Source organism: Penicillium griseofulvum (genome assembly GCF_001561935.1).
Source record: "Penicillium griseofulvum strain PG3 chromosome Unknown contig_80, whole genome shotgun sequence".
Classification (NCBI taxonomy): domain Eukaryota; kingdom Fungi; phylum Ascomycota; class Eurotiomycetes; order Eurotiales; family Aspergillaceae; genus Penicillium; species Penicillium griseofulvum.
The window spans coordinates 1,819,007-1,834,512 of NW_024467471.1; the positions used below are offsets into that span (position 1 = coordinate 1,819,007).

General features: G+C 49.3%; 5 protein-coding genes across 5 annotated transcripts; 2 read left to right on the forward strand and 3 right to left on the reverse strand.

Annotated features, from left to right (window-relative positions):
• Nucleotides 1-165: 165 nt before the first annotated feature.
• Nucleotides 166-2,156, forward strand: PGRI_016950 (chaperonin-containing T-complex alpha subunit TCP1; the record flags this gene model as incomplete). The annotated part of the gene is made up of 6 exons (XM_040789408.1): nucleotides 166-208; nucleotides 269-316; nucleotides 376-461; nucleotides 515-619; nucleotides 679-1,713; nucleotides 1,773-2,156. The coding sequence occupies 6 exons, from the start codon at nucleotides 166-168 to the stop codon at nucleotides 2,154-2,156; spliced, it is 1,701 nt and encodes a 566-aa protein (XP_040646361.1).
• Nucleotides 2,157-2,334: 178 nt separating this feature from the next.
• PGRI_016960 (uncharacterized protein) lies at nucleotides 2,335-3,396 on the reverse strand (the record flags this gene model as incomplete). The annotated part of the gene is made up of 2 exons (XM_040789409.1): nucleotides 2,335-3,292; nucleotides 3,356-3,396. 2 exons carry the CDS (start codon nucleotides 3,394-3,396, stop codon nucleotides 2,335-2,337), a joined length of 999 nt encoding a protein of 332 aa, XP_040646362.1.
• A 383-nt stretch (nucleotides 3,397-3,779) lies between these two features.
• PGRI_016970 (WD40 repeat domain-containing protein) lies at nucleotides 3,780-6,011 on the reverse strand (the record flags this gene model as incomplete). The annotated part of the gene is made up of 3 exons (XM_040789410.1): nucleotides 3,780-5,176; nucleotides 5,231-5,344; nucleotides 5,396-6,011. 3 exons carry the CDS (start codon nucleotides 6,009-6,011, stop codon nucleotides 3,780-3,782), a joined length of 2,127 nt encoding a protein of 708 aa, XP_040646363.1.
• An 888-nt stretch (nucleotides 6,012-6,899) lies between these two features.
• On the reverse strand, nucleotides 6,900-8,288 carry PGRI_016980 (Tetracycline resistance protein, TetA/multidrug resistance protein MdtG; the record flags this gene model as incomplete). The annotated part of the gene is made up of 4 exons (XM_040789411.1): nucleotides 6,900-6,905; nucleotides 7,264-7,838; nucleotides 7,905-8,150; nucleotides 8,198-8,288. The coding sequence occupies 4 exons, from the start codon at nucleotides 8,286-8,288 to the stop codon at nucleotides 6,900-6,902; spliced, it is 918 nt and encodes a 305-aa protein (XP_040646364.1).
• A 1,429-nt stretch (nucleotides 8,289-9,717) lies between these two features.
• On the forward strand, nucleotides 9,718-15,240 carry PGRI_016990 (putative rRNA biogenesis protein RRP5; the record flags this gene model as incomplete). Its single annotated transcript, XM_040789412.1, has 3 exons — nucleotides 9,718-10,182; nucleotides 10,236-14,639; nucleotides 14,695-15,240. The coding sequence occupies 3 exons, from the start codon at nucleotides 9,718-9,720 to the stop codon at nucleotides 15,238-15,240; spliced, it is 5,415 nt and encodes a 1,804-aa protein (XP_040646365.1).
• Between the last annotated feature and the right edge of the window lie 266 nt (nucleotides 15,241-15,506).

Here is a 15,506-nt window from a genome sequence, read left to right on the forward strand (position 1 = left end):
CAAGCGAAATCGGGGTATGACTCCCCTCCGTAAAGTGGGATGCGATATCGAAAATTACTAGCACACCGCCTCGGCAGAACTTTTAGTGCCCACAGCAACCCCCCCGAAGCCAGACAGCTCTGCCATCGCACTCCAATAGCTCATATTACATCGTCTGTTTTAAATATGGCAGGCATTTTTGAGGCACCGCGGAATGCGGACACACTTTGTGGGTTTTATCTGATCGATCATTGTTCTTCGTTGCAATAAACTGACCAATCTCGCACAGTCTTGGGTGGGCAGAAAATCACCGGTGGTGATGTCCGTGAGCAGAATGGTATGTTGAAATATTGATGATTTTGTTGTTGTTAGGGGTTCAAAGCTGATTTCTTGCAGTTCTGGCAACACAGGCGATCGCCAATGTCATCAAATCATCCTTCGGTCCGTCCGGTCTGGACAAGATGATGGTGGACGACATAGGGGTATGGAAAGATAAGCCCCGTAGAGCTTGGCTGCAGCTTCTAACATCTGACAGGATGTTACCGTGACGAACGATGGCGCTACTATTCTATCTCTTCTTGATATTGAGCACCCTGCGGGCAAGATCCTCGTTGATCTGGCCCAACAACAGGACAAGGAGGTACCGGCCTCAGCAACACGCATCTTAGACACACACGCTGATAATATCATTTTCAATAGGTCGGAGATGGTACTACCTCTGTTGTTCTGATCGCCGCTGAGCTTCTCCGGAGAGGCAACGAGTTGATGAAGAACCGTATACACCCTACCACGATCATCAACGGATACCGAATTGCCCTACGCGAAGCCGTCAAGTATATGAATGAAAATGTTACGACTAAGGTGGATAATATCGGAAAGGAGAGCTTGGTCAACATTGCGAAGACTTCCATGTCCAGCAAGATCATCGGTTCCGATTCTGATTTCTTTGCGAACATGTGTGTGGACGCAATGCTGCAGGTGAAATCTGTGAATCAGAGAGGCGAGACCAAATACCCAGTCAAGGCCGTGAACCTCCTTAAGGCCCACGGAAAGAGTGGCAATGAATCCGTACTTGTGGACGGTTACGCACTGAACTGCACTGTTGCTTCCCAGGCTATGACAACCCACGTGTCCGACGCCAAGATTGCCATTCTTGACATGAACTTGCAGAAGGAGCGTATGAAGCTTGGTGTTCAGATCACAGTGGAAGACCCCGATCAATTGGAGAAGATCCGTCAGCGCGAGTCTGGCATTGTTATGGAGCGTGTTGATATGATCCTGAAGTCTGGTGCTAATGTTGTCCTCACAACCAAGGGTATTGACGATATGGTTCTCAAGCTTTTCATTGAGAAGGGAGCCATGGCAGTCCGTCGCTGCAAGAAGGAGGACCTGCGCCGCATTGCTAGAGCCACCGGTGCTACCATGATCAGCACCCTCTCTGACCTCAACGGAGATGAGAAGTTCGACGCATCCAACCTTGGACACGCAGAGTCTGTTTCGCAAGAGCGTATCTCGGACGACGAGTGCATCCTGATCAAGGGTACCAAGATTCACACCGCGGCTTCAATTATTCTCCGTGGTGCAAACGAGTACAGCTTGGACGAGATGGAGCGCTCTGTTCACGACACGCTCTGTGCCATCAAGCGCACTTTGGAGAGTGGAAGCATTGTTCCCGGCGGTGGCGCCGTGGAAACCGCACTTCACATCTACCTCGAGGAATTCGCAGTCACAGTGGTAAGTAGTATTGTTCGCTGTTCCTTTCTTCTCTATGTCAGTCTCTAACAGTTATAAAGGGCTCCCGTGAGCAACTGGCCATTGGCGAGTTCGCACAGTCTCTCCTTGTGATTCCCCAGACTCTCGCAGTCAACGCAGCGAAGGATTCATCTGAGCTCGTTGCTCAGCTCCGTGTCCGCCACGCCCTGTCACAGCGTGTGCAGGACGGTGATGCTAACGAGGAGGAGAAGGCCATCGCCAAGAAGAAGACCTACCGCAACTACGGTTTGGATCTGACAAAGGGACGGGTTCACGACAGCCTGAAGGCCGGTGTGCTCGAGCCTAGCATGAGCAAGATCAAGCAGCTCAAGAGTGCTGTGGAGGCTTGCATATCCATCATGCGCATTGACACAATCATCAAGTTGGACCCCGAGCAGCCGCAGGATGACGGCCACGGCCACTAAGCTGAGCTCATTCTGACTATCCCAATCTCCAAAAAAAGGCAGTAATATGATGTGACATAGATGATCAGCAGTAGTAAATTCTTATTATGCTGCGACTGCATATGAATCAATTTCACTCCAAGTAGATACATGAAAACCGTAGCCCTAAAAAGCCCATTCTAGTAGCTCTCTATATCTCTCACCCCCGTTTGGCAGCCATCAACTTCCGGTATTCCTCAACAATATTCCTCCGCTCACCTGCCAACTCCTCACGGCGTCTCAAACTTCCAACCGAAGCAGGCACATTGGCAACATCAACCTTAGCTCCACCGCGCACCTTAAAGATCTCCCGGGGTTTAACCAACTGAGGCGGCGCCTTCGCAATCTCAAATGGATTCTTCTTCCGCTCCTCGTCGCGCTTCTTAAGCTTCGCCCAAGGATCAGGATCATCGTCTCCGCTATCATCATTCCCATTAGCACCCTTCTTCTTGTTTTTCTTCGCCTTCTTCTTTCCTCCAGCAGCCTCAATCTCCCACTCCTTCCACTGCCGCAACTCATCCTCCATCGCATCCTCCCGCTCTTCCCGCTCCTCCTGCTCTCTCTCCCGGATCTTAGCCTCCTCCTCACGCCACCCCTTCTGCAGTCGCAGCAGATGCTTCTCGTGCTTCGTTTTCTTGTGCTGCTCCTTGTTCTTGGCGTCGCCCGTCTTAACAGACTTGGTCATCTGCGACAATGGCATTTCGCGATCAACGCGAGCCACAAACTCAGACAATCGCTCGCCAGGCATGATCTTAGGCATTTCGGCCTTCTCCTTAGCCTCCTTAGCGGCGGCTTTGTTTTTTTGCGTTTCCGCTGCCTGCGCGGACTTCTTTGACGACGTTGCGTCGTCTGTGGCATTGCGCTTGCGCTTCCGCTCGCCCGTCTCTAGTCCTGATGGGGCCCGGCGACCTGTTTGCTGGTATTGCATTAGGCGGCGGAAGGCTTTCGGGGTGTCATCTTCGGTGACATTCTTGAGGCGGTGGGTGGGGGCTTTGTTGGCGCTCGAGTTTTGGTCTTTCTTGTTGACGATTTTTTTGCCGTTCTTGCCTAGCTTGGGCTTGACTAAATCGCGGACTGGAAGTGCTCTTGCGATCTCTGTAGGTGGGAGATTGAAGTGCCTGACGTGGGGGTAATCGTTAGTTTTGGGGTTTGAATGGACTTTGTAGATTTATAGTACTCACTCTGCATCGGCTTCGCCACGTCTCTTGTGTTTGTGAGGCATTTCGGGTGGTTTTGTAGTGGAAGATTGGATGATTGGAGTTACCAGTGGAACTTTTTTCATCGAGGTTGGCCTTATCTCTTATCGCTCTCTATATGGGGACAACCTCAATGTACACCCGGGACGACATTTCTATTTCGCATTCTTAAAGAATATTAGCCAATTGACACATATTTGAGGAAGATGTATTACAGTTATTAGATTCCCAATGAATGGGTGACATGTTCATTTTAGTCAAATAATACAAATAAGCCCGAAATAAACAGAATGCTACGCTAATCAATATGCCCTTCAAACGCCAGTAAAATGCCCACAGGCAAGAATAGAAACATCCAGACACCACAGGAAATGCAAAACAATAAAAAAGCATAAGGGACACCGGGGAATCATTCATCTTCGTCGTCAATGGAGTCTTTCATATCAGCCCAGCCACACATCCAGCGTTTACCCTCAGTTTCACCACCGTTTCGAAGCTCACGAGCCTCGGGTCCCTCACGCCAGCATCGAGCGCTATAGTCGTCACTCACAGTAATGAGGTCGCCAGATGGGGTCCAGGACAGACCCGTGACCTCTTTCTGGTGACCTTCGATTAGAGGAGTTCCTGATTGGTGGATTGGGACTGTATCTTCGAGACGGCCAGACAAGCCGATTCCAGAGTTGGTACGACTAATTCCTGGACGGGCAGTGAAAAGCGAAGTCCTGCTAGGCAGAGATTCGGCTTGTGTTTTCACGGGAGAATTGAGGTACCGTTCATCAGTAGGGAAAAGAATGGGGCAGTGATCGCTGCTCCCAGTAGCCAGCATCTCTGGATGATCCTGGGTTGCTTTGCGCACAGCTAGTTTCACATAGAATGAGGAAATCTGGAGACGAGGGTGACGGAAGCCATAGAGAGGCCCAAGACCGTCCTTGTCGGAGCCTCCAGTCCTCCGTGGACGGTTGTTGTTGAGTGAAAGTTCAGGCGCATGGCCGAGAATTAAGTGTGATGTCGAGTACGCGTAAACGGTGTTGTCTCGGCAAAGTGTGTACAAGCGTGAGCCATCTCCTCCAAACGCCATGGAAGTCAGGCCAAAGCGTCGATACTTCACATGGCTTTCTGGCTCTTGTGTCGTAGATAGAGGAATGACGGGCCGACCACGACGATTGTTATGTGCTGTTCGCATGTCCCAAAGTCTGACACTTGCGCTAGCCTCAGAGGCCGTAACAAAGAGATTTTCGCGGCCAGGCGAGAGAAAAGCGAGGGAGGTAACAGTGATGTCGGTCCGGCCAAATGGTGGTGCATCATTTTTGTCCATGGTCGGTTTATGAGAGGTTGTATATGCATGGGCACCTTCAATAGTATTCAGAACGTGTGGGTATAACATCTTTGGAGGTGCAATGGCCGTGGCGTTTTCGGTTTCGGATTCCAGGGAGCATTGGACTTGCAACGCAGGTCGTTCAAACCCTTTGCAGCGGAGGTCCCAAATATTGACATTTCCATCCCGGCTGCACGTGGCAAGAACTTTATTATTAGATGCCGGTTGGAATTGGACACGCTTAACTGAGGAGGAGTGATTCGATAAGCAGTGGATGGGTCTCTGTGTTGTCATATCAATAATAAGAGATGTTTGGTCGCCAGATGCAGTAGCTAGTAACATGTCATCGGATGAGAACTCGAGGTCCATGATCGAGTTCATGTGCGGACGGAACCCAAGATAGGCGTTTGTGAACCCAGCATCTTCGTCAATCGATGAATCCAAGAGCCGAATTCCGCCCTCTTCATCACCCACTGCAACAAGAGAATTTGCTTCCCATTTGTCAGCATGTATAGTCAGGAGCAACCAGGCAAATTATGACTTACTATTGCATGAAGCATTACAGAATGGGAGGGCCAATGAACCCTCCGATCCGTAGCTATAGCAGGTGTGACGATCCCCCGGTTGGGAATAAAAGTTGGAAGTAAGATCTTGCCAGCCTAGAGAGAAAGTTAGCGGTGTTCAATAGAGACACGAGGGTGAATACCAACCAGCGCCAGAGTTAGATCGTAGGGTTACTTTATTTGCTCGAGCCCCCATAACATTGCGCATAAACAAAGCACCAGATGATTGCAATGCCTTTGAGCGGCGCACAGGGGCCACCGGGCCATTTCGTTTGGATGGACTCGGCGGTGCTAATGCATCAAGATGGATGTCAATATTAGGAATTTTAATATCTTGTTCCACATCCTCCGTCGGAGACCGGACACGGACTCTCTTCAAAGGAGAGGATTGCGGGGAGACAACTGAGGAGAATGAGTTCTTTCTTTTCCTACTCGGGGTGCGAATAAAGTCTTCTGGTAAGCCATCGTGAGGACTTCTAGTGCCAGCCTTGGAGGTTCTCGAAAAGGCCGGCCCCAGTCGATTCACCGCGGGGGATGTTAGTGCCCGTAAGGCCTGGCGGCTGGTTGATGGTGTGATAGAAGTATCTCCAGTTGGTAATAAAGAACGCGGGGTAAAGAATCGACGGAATGACCGGGGCGTTACAGTTGGTGGCTTTCTAGGTCTGCGACCATCGGAAGCAATAGATGGTGGGGATGAGGGTGGCTCTGGAGGAGGAAGGACAGGCTCTGACCGGGGTGCTTCCGGTAGATTGAAGGGTTCCATTGCTTGAACAAAAAAAAATTGGCAGAAAGAGAATGAATAGGCTATGAATGCATTGGTGGTATTGGTGGCTGGAAGGCTGATAGGGGAGATGAATCGGGGAAGTTGGATCTTTTTTTCGTGTCGCGACGTGACGCGATCGTGTCAAGGCACTTAAGGCATTTCTCCTTCACAACTCCTTCAATCTCAAATTTATTCCTTTATATTTACTCCGTAGATAAGGACAAGTTGGCTTGGATCAACTCACAGGCTAAATTATTTTCCTGATTTTCATCTAAAAGCGCGTGAAACCACCAGATATCTGGACGATCTCAATGTCAACATTGCTCCAATTCCAGCTATTCAGCAAAGCATTCCCCTCAACATTTCCTACAACATTCCAACTACAATGACTATTTATCCTTCTACCACTCCCCTAGAGTTGAAGTCGCACTTTGAAAATCAAAACTTTCTAGCCAACGGAAATCCCGAGCCCGACAGCTGCTCAGTTGAACTTTGATCTACCATTTTTTTTTTAAGACCAAAGTGGTTCAAAGCGGCTTTCAAGGGTTCAATTTCTTCTTTTCAATATGTTGCAGTAGAAATTTGAACCGGATCTACTTCTTTTCAAAGTATAACAAAGCTAAAACACCGCATCCAAAACAGATGAATGCTGTGGAAGGGAAACCCAGTTGTTAGAAGCCCTGACAATGCCGCGATACTTATGAACAGGAGTAAACTTACCGAGAGACATGTTCATATAGTAATACCCCACTATTTGTGTGAGAGAACCTGAAAGGACTGGCCCGATGAACATGCTGAATGTCCAACTCATATTGGTCAGGGAATAAGCCCTGGAGAATCCACCATTAGGACCGAATATAGCAGGATGGGTTTCCTGTAACTCTATGATCACACCTAAGAGACAAGTTAGTAAGTTGTTGGCATTCAAAATAATGTCTTTTCAGTACGAATAGAAAGATAGCAGCTTCAATTCCAACTTACCAGTCATCTCCATCATTCCACAGCCCGTGAACAGTGTCCTGGCAAACCCCAACCCGAGCATCGAGGCCATATAGACGATTTGACCTCTTTCATTGGAACCAATGGATGACAAGCCATCTGAAGCTGGCATACCCAAAAGCCAAAGCAACAACGCCGTAGCTAGTAGCCCGACCCCAGACGGTACCTTCGTGCCCACTCGATCTTTTATCCACCCGGTGAGTGGAGAGAGGAAAAGAGTTGGTAGCTGCAATAGCAAAAACATTAAGCTTACTCGGGAAGTGTCCCAGCCAAAGGCTCGGGTGACATGCAATGGCAAGGTGGTGTCTATGGCAACCAATGTAAGCCCATTCGTAGCATGGCAGGCCATGGCAGTGAGAGCCCGAGGGTGACTGAGAATAACCCTGTAAAAGTTTAGAGCTGGGGATTCGATGGGATGCGAGGGTAGTGCTTCGTCCTGCTTTGTGTGATATCCTGGCTCACGGTCGCCATTCGCAGATGGAGGAATAAGAGCGGAAGTCTCATCCGATGCGATAACCTCAGGCGCTAGGTACTCTGCATCGTCGACTCCTTTCATAGGACTTTCGATCATGATCACCCGCATGATCATATCAATGACCAAAACGAGGATTGCGGTCAGCCATGTTGGCCAGTATCCAATGAGACCAATTAGTGTCCCCGTTTCCATAGGACCAACCAATAGCCCGGAGATGAAGAACGCAGATATCGTGGATATCGCTCGAGACCTATTGTCAGATCCCACAGTGTCGGCAATCGTTGCATAGCCAATTATCCATACTGCATTACCGAAGATGCCCTGAATGACACGCCCGAAAAATAGCACCGGCACTGTCGCGAGTGAATATAGGTCAGTTGTGTTCAACACAGAAATACAGAGGGAACATGATTTCATACGTGATGGTGCAGCCGCAATAATAATTGTTCCCACAATCTCTCCTCCCAATGAGACTAGTAATGGTCCCTTTCGGGAGGGAATTTTGTCGGCCAAATTACCGATGAACGGCCCTGATACGAAGCACACCAAGGCGTGGGTCGAAAGTAAAGCCGATGTAGTGGTTTGTGTTTTTGTTGGGTCGAGCCGAAGACGGTCCTCAAGCATGAGTTGTAAAATGGGGATGATAAAACTGTATAAGAAATTTTCTAGTAGATGTTAGCATATGCTATTACATAGTAGTGGTTGAACAAACCCGAGAACAGCGCTATTGTAACGCAGGTTAGGATGAAGAAATTTGAGGAGCGCCATCGATATCCCAGAGGTTTCTGTCTGCCATATTGCATTTTGTGTTTTGAGGCAAATTCAGTTTCAATATTGAATGCCGACCTCAGAAAACAATGCAAAATGAAGATGGCAAAAGCGGGAGGGAAGCTTCGAGTTACAAGAGAAATATTAGAGCATGTCTAATTGCCTTTGATGGGTTACATTTGTACGGAGTACAACATACTCAGATATTATTGTTTTCTCCAAAAGTAGTAAGGAGTGGAGTGGCCAAGGCAGGGGCTGCATGATATTGGTGCAAACACATGTTCATGTGTTCTACAGATTGCTTTCTAATAGGTAAAATCAGGATATGATCGTCAATGATCTGACCAGACGTACGGAGTAGTCAAATCTATATATCTACTCCGTATTGGTTCTCTCATTGAGGGATTAGCTGGAACATGATCCGCTTCCTCTTCTGTTGCTGATATAAACTGTTCAATGGATGTAGTTGGGAATACTCATACTATGTTGTAAGCCAATGTATCACAGAGTTGCAGACATAACATTGAATATCTCCATGTATAGCCCTTGATTCACAAATGCAGATCCAATATGGTTTCACACTAGTACCATATAATAGGCCACATCTTGCAGGAAAAGAGGCGATCGATATGCACGCTCTTCCAGCCCCTCAGCTCCTCACCTCTGACTCTTGTTTTGACACACTTTCGGAAATCGTAACATCCAAGCTTTATTTTCCACATAAAAGCAAATGGTAACCTATGAAAAAGGCCGGTATATCGTAAGTCACCTTAGGTCTAACCAATGATCCCCATAGATATCTCTCATTATGACATGTAAGAGAAATGGAAAGCATCACGTGTGAGGATTTATGTCCAAATGTGATCGGTAATTTTGTAGGCCAATTTCAAATACGGTTTAGATACCCCAATAGCGTGGTTCATTCCAGCCAGCCAGCAGTACGGAGTACTGATCAAAGCTCAAGATAATGCTGCAGGGTTGTATAATCTTAGCAGTAACACATCCTTGTTATTTATAACTCTTAGTATTGTCATTTTTGCCCCAACTTATCTAGCAAAAGAAGATCCCCAAATATTTTTCGGAAGGTAAGTATGATGGAAAAGAAAGACCCTATCAAACTAATGCGACATACATAGCCCTATTCTCATGAATATAATATTGTCTGTGTGCATTAATTAGTAAATTAACTTGCGTGCTTAATTCCCTCTAATGTTGGATTAAATCAAGACTTCCATGTTGTCCATTTTTACTACCTATAGGCCATAGTGTACTCCATAGATCTCGGGATTTTAGGGCATGGATTTGTCCTCATAATTCAGGCATCAATTTGCTGACTCATGACCCCATGTCTCTAACTACACCGCTCAGGAGGTTCTGCCGCATCCGCGGAATTTTTTTTATCTTTCCTCTCGAGGAATTAGACCGCAATCTGCAACTGCACGATTCGGTTTTGCCAGTTTAAGAATGGCGCCAATCAAGCGCAAGGGCAATGCCCCTGAAGAAAATAATACCCGCCAGCCCCAAAAACGTGCCAAAGTGGGAGCGGACGAGGTCAAGAAAGACCATAAGTCAAACGATGCCACATCCACCGCTGGGAAGGCTTCAGAACTTTCTGTTCTGCGCGACGACGAGCCCTCATTCCCTCGTGGTGGCGCAAGTGTTCTGACGCCATTGGAGCGCAAGCAAATTCAGATCCAGGCCAACAAAGACGTCTTGTTCGAGCAGAAAGCATCTGGTAACCAGAAACCCTCCAAGCAAGCGCCTTCCAACGAATTCGCCGAGGATAGCGACAACGATGTTGAAATGGAGGACGAAGAAACTACTACGACTACCAAGAAGTCGCGCAAGAAGAAGTCAAAGAGCAAGAAGTCTGCGGACAAGGGAACTGATGACAAGCAAAATGTTCGCATCGAGGGTCTTAGCTTCAAGGTACGCACTAGCAAAGTCCAGTTTTTCATATCACATCACTCTAACAATAGCAGCGCATTGTACCCGGAGCCATGATTCTGGGTCAGGTCTCGAGTATCAACGCCCACGACATCGCCCTTTCGCTGCCTAACAACCTTACCGGATACGTCCCTCTCACATCCATTTCGAAGGGCCTCGAAGACAGACTTGAGAAGATGTTGAACGATGAAGGCGAAGATGACGACGCTGAGGACAGCTCCGATGACGAGTCTTTTGACCTGAAGGATCATTTCTATTTGGGCCAATATCTGCGGGCATACGTTGTGTCTACCGGCAGCAACCCCGATGATCCCAAGGCAAAGAGCAAGAAGCGAATTGAGCTTTCGCTCGACCCTAGACAAACAAACACTGGCTTCTCAAAGTCCGATCTCGTCGTGAACTCGGCCGTCCAAGCGTCCGTTGTCAGTGTGGAAGATAACGGTGTGGTCATGGACCTTGGCATTGAAGGCTCAGAACTGAAGGGCTTCATGTCCTCTAAGGAGACAGACCCCAGTGTTGATTACTCTAGCATCAAGGAAGGCTCCGTTTTCCTGTGTATGGTCACTGGTCAGAATCCCAGTGGCAATGTTATCAAGCTGTCCTCCAACTTCCAAAACTCCGCCTCCATCAAGAAATCCAACTACCTCAGCTCGGCACCTACGATCAACACTTTCCTCCCCGGTACCGCCGCAGAAATTCTTCTCACAGAAGTTGAATCGAACGGAATGATCGGAAAGATTATGGGAATGCTAGACGCAACCGTTGATCTGGTCCAGTCTAGCATCAATGGTAAAATAGACCTGGAGAAGAAATTCAAGATTGGCGCAAAGATCAAGGGCCGTATCATTTCAACTTTCCCGGCTGCCGATCCCCCCAAGGTCAGCTTTTCTATGCTCGACCACGTGCTCAAGCTCTCTTCTGATGCTCGCGGTCCCGGTTCTTCTGATGACGCGCCTGCTATCTCCGCCATCATCCCTGAGGCCAAGGTCGTGAAGGTCGATCACGGTCTGGGTGTTTATGCTCGAATTGGAGAGACAAAACACATGGGCTTCGTTCACATGTCAAGACTTTCGGATGGTAAGGTCGAAACAGTTGATGAAAGTTCTGGAGCTTTCCAGGTGGACGCTGTCCACGAGGCAAGAGTCATTGGGTACAACTCGATTGATAACCTCTACATCCTCTCATTTGAGAAGAGCGTTATCGAACAGCCTTTCCTTCGCGTCGAGGATGTGACTGTAGGTGCTATTGTCAAAGGAAAGGTCGAGAAGCTTATGATCGGTGCCGATGGTATGACTGGATTGATTGTCAACCTGGCCGACGGAATCACCGGTCTTGTTCCCTCCATGCACTTTGCGGACACCATGCTCCAATTCCCAGAGAAGAAGTTCCGTGAGGGTCAAAAGCTTTCGCTGAGAATTCTCTCTGTGAACCTTGAAAAACGCCAAATCCGTTTGACCCTAAAGAAGAGCTTGCTCAACAGCGAGTCTGCTATCTGGAAGGACTACAAAGATATCACTCCTTCATCTCAGTCTCCCGGTACCATTGTCAGCCTTCAGAGCCATGGCGCTGTTGTGCAGTTCTACGGTGAGGTCCGTGGTTTCCTTCCTGTCTCCGAGATGAGTGAAGCCTACATCCAGGATCCGTCCCAGCACTTCAGACTCGGCCAGGTTGTCAATGTTCATGCTTTGAGCGTGGATGCATCCCTTGGAAGACTTGCTGTCTCGTGCAAGGACCCCTCTACATTTACCGAGAAGTATCGTGAGGCCTTTGAAAACCTTCATCCCGGCCACCTTGTGTCTGGAATCGTCTTCGAGAAGTCCAATGATGATGTGCTTCTCAAGCTTGACGAGTCTGGCCTCGTCGCTCGTCTCGACGCTCAGCAGCTCATTGACGGCCCCCCATCTAAGCAAAGCTCGATGCTGTCCAAGCTTCGCGTTGGTCAGAAGCTGAACGATCTTTTGGTCCTCAACATCCAGCGCGCTCACCGTCTTATTAAGGTTTCCAGTAGGGCCAGCTTGAAGAAAGCTGCCAAGCAAAATAACATTCCGGCCCAGTTCGAGGATGTCCAAGAGGGATCCCTTGTTACAGGATTCGTCCGCAACATCACACCTGACGGTGTCTTCGTCGAGTTCCTCGGCGGCCTCACTGGCTTGCTCCCCAAGCGCCTTATCGAAGACGCCAACCTCGAGCAGCCTCACTACGGATTGTCAAAGTCGCAAACCATTGTTGTCCATGTGCAGTCTGTGGATCAGGAATTCAAGCGCTTCATTCTGAGTATGAAGCCTGTTCAGGCTAGCCAGCCTGCTTCCAAGAAAGCGGCCAAGCAAACTGACGACACCGTTGCCAACCCCGTTGATGCCAACATTAAGAGCATGTCCGACTTCACCTTTGGCAGAATCGTTGAGTGCAAGGTCGTCTCTATCAAGGCGACTCAGGTCAACGTCCAGCTCGCAGATAACATTCAGGGTCGCATTGATGTGTCAGAGGTATTCGACGACTGGAAAGACATCAAGGATCGCAAGCAGCCATTGCGATTCTTCAAGGCTAAGCAGACTCTCTCTGCCAGAATCCTTGGTGTTCACGATGCCCGTAACCACAAGTTCCTCCCCATCAGCCACCGCACTGGAAAGTACCCTGTCTTTGAGCTCTCTATTAAGCCAAGCTACCTCAAGGCCGCCAACCCTGCCCCTCTTAATATGGAGCAGGTTCAAGTTGGCTCCTCTTGGATAGGCTTTGTCAACAATGTTGCTGACGACAGCCTCTGGGTCAACTTGTCTCCCAACGTGCGCGGTAGACTGCGCTTCATGGATGCATCAGACGACCTGTCCCTGTTGACTGATATTGAGAAGAACTTCCCCATCGGCTCTGCTTTGAAGGTCCAGGTCACCGCGGTTGACGCTGAGAAGGGCCACCTCAACCTCTCTGCCAAGCAAGGATACGACAAGCTCGCATTTGGAGATATCTCTGTTGGCATGATTTTGCCCGGTCGCGTTACCAAGGTCACTGAGCGCCAACTCATTTTGCAGCTTGGCGAGTCACTTGTCGGTGCGGTCAACCTGATCGACCTCGCAGATGACTACTCCAAGGCCAACCCTACCGTGCACCACAAGAACGAGGTTCTTCGTGCATGCGTTATTGCCGTTGACAAGTCCACCAAGAAGATTGCCTTGTCGCTGCGCCCCTCCAAGGTCATGAGCGCCTCTCTCCCCGTCCAGGACCGTGAGATCTCTTCGCTCAAGGATGTCAAGCCTAACGATGTCATTCGCGGCTTCGTCCGACGAGTCACCGATTCCGGTCTCTTCGTGGCAGTCAGCCACGATATCACTGCTTACGTTCGCGTGTCTGATCTTTCCGATTCGTATCTCAAGGAATGGAAGGACTCCTTCCAGCCAGACCAGCTCGTCAAGGGTAAGGTCACATTCGTTGACGCCGAGCAAGGCAAGCTGCAGCTGAGCTTGAAGGAATCCGTTCTGGACCCCAACTTTAAGGCTCCCATCACCCTTCAGGATCTTAAGGTTGGTCAAATTGTTACCGGCAAGGTCCGCAAGGTCGAGGAGTTCGGTGCTTTCATTGTCATTGACGGGTCTTCAAACATCAGCGGTCTTTGCCACCGCAGTGAGATGGCCGAGAATAGGGTCGAGGATGCTCGCAAACTGTACGACGAAGGCGATGTTGTCAAGGCCAAGGTTATCAAGATCGATCTTGAGTCTAAGAAGATCTCGTTCTCACTTAAGGCTTCCCACTTCCAGGGTGAAGAGGAGGACGACAGCGAGGATGAGGACAGCATGGACATCGATGGTCTTGGCGGCGTTGAACTTGGCGAGGACGACAGCGAAGATGAGGATGACGACGATGAGTCCATGGGCGGTGTTGATGTGGAGGAGGACAGCGAGGAGGAGGAAGAGGAGGAATCCGAGGATGACGATGAAGACGTTCCGGTGAAAAAGCCCAGCAAGACCGGAGGTCTCGGTGCGAGCGGCTTTGACTGGAGCGGCACCGCCCAGACCGATGCCGCCGCGAGCTCCGACAGCGAAGATGAGGGCTCCAAAAAGAAGAAGAAGAAGAACCGCAAGGCCGAGATCCAGGTTGACCGGACCGGCGACTTGGACGCCAATGGCCCTCAGTCCGTTGCCGACTTTGAGCGACTCCTTCTCGGTGAGCCCGACTCCTCGCTGCTGTGGCTGCAGTACATGGCCTTCCAGCTGGAGCTGGGTGAGGTCGAGAAAGCTCGCGCCACTGCTGAGCGTGCTTTGCGCACTATCACCATGGGCCAGGATGCCGAGAAATTGAACATCTGGGTTGCGCTACTGAACATGGAGAACACCTACGGTGATGACGACAGTCTCGAGGAGGTCTTCAAGCGCGCCTGCCAGTACAACGACCCCCAGGAGATCTACGAGCGGATGATCAGTATTTACATCCAATCTGGAAAGAACCAGGTATGTGTCGTCTATTTCGAATCTTTACTTTCTACGGATGCTAACAATTTCACAGAAAGCAAGTGATCTCTTCTACGCCGCCCTCAAGAAGAAGGTTTCCTCTCAATCCCCTAAGTTCTTCTACAACTACGCCAGCTTCCTCTTCGACACCATGGCCTCCCCTGACCGCGCTCGTGCTCTGCTCCCTCGCGCCCTCCAGTCCCTCCCTGCCCACACCCACGTCGAGACCACCTCCAAGTTCGCCCAGCTCGAGTTCCGCTCCCCCAACGGAGATGTCGAGCGTGGTCGTACCGTCTTCGAGGGTCTCCTCTCCTCATTCCCTAAGCGGATCGACTTGTGGAACGTGCTCATCGACCTGGAGATCAAGGTCGGTGATGCGGAGCAAGTGCGCCGTCTCTTCGAGCGTGTCCTTGGTCTGCAGAGTGGCAAGAAGGGTCCCGTTAGTGTTGACGCTAGCAAGAAGCTCAAGCCTAAGCAGGCTCGCTTCTTGTTTAAGAAGTGGCTTTCCTTTGAAGAGGGTCTGGCTGCTGACGGAGATGAGAAGATGGTTGAAGAGGTCAAGGCACGGGCTGTTACCTATGTCAAGTCTCTTCAAGAGTAAATTTAAAAAAGTGTGTTTGAACCCATCGGTGTTTTGGGCTTGCATTTGTGAATTTGTATATATATAGCGATTCAGGAAATATCTTTCTTCTTTTGTTCCCTTTCTATTATAATGCTCAGACCTCGCCGCTTTTTGCTCACGGAGTAAAACTGAGCACACCCCTAAGTCACAGGTTATACATAGAAAAGTCGTCTACACAAATTAAGCCTTTTTCTGCCTTTTTTTTTTGCTGTCGACCTACAAAACTAAATAAAATCTAAGACTGC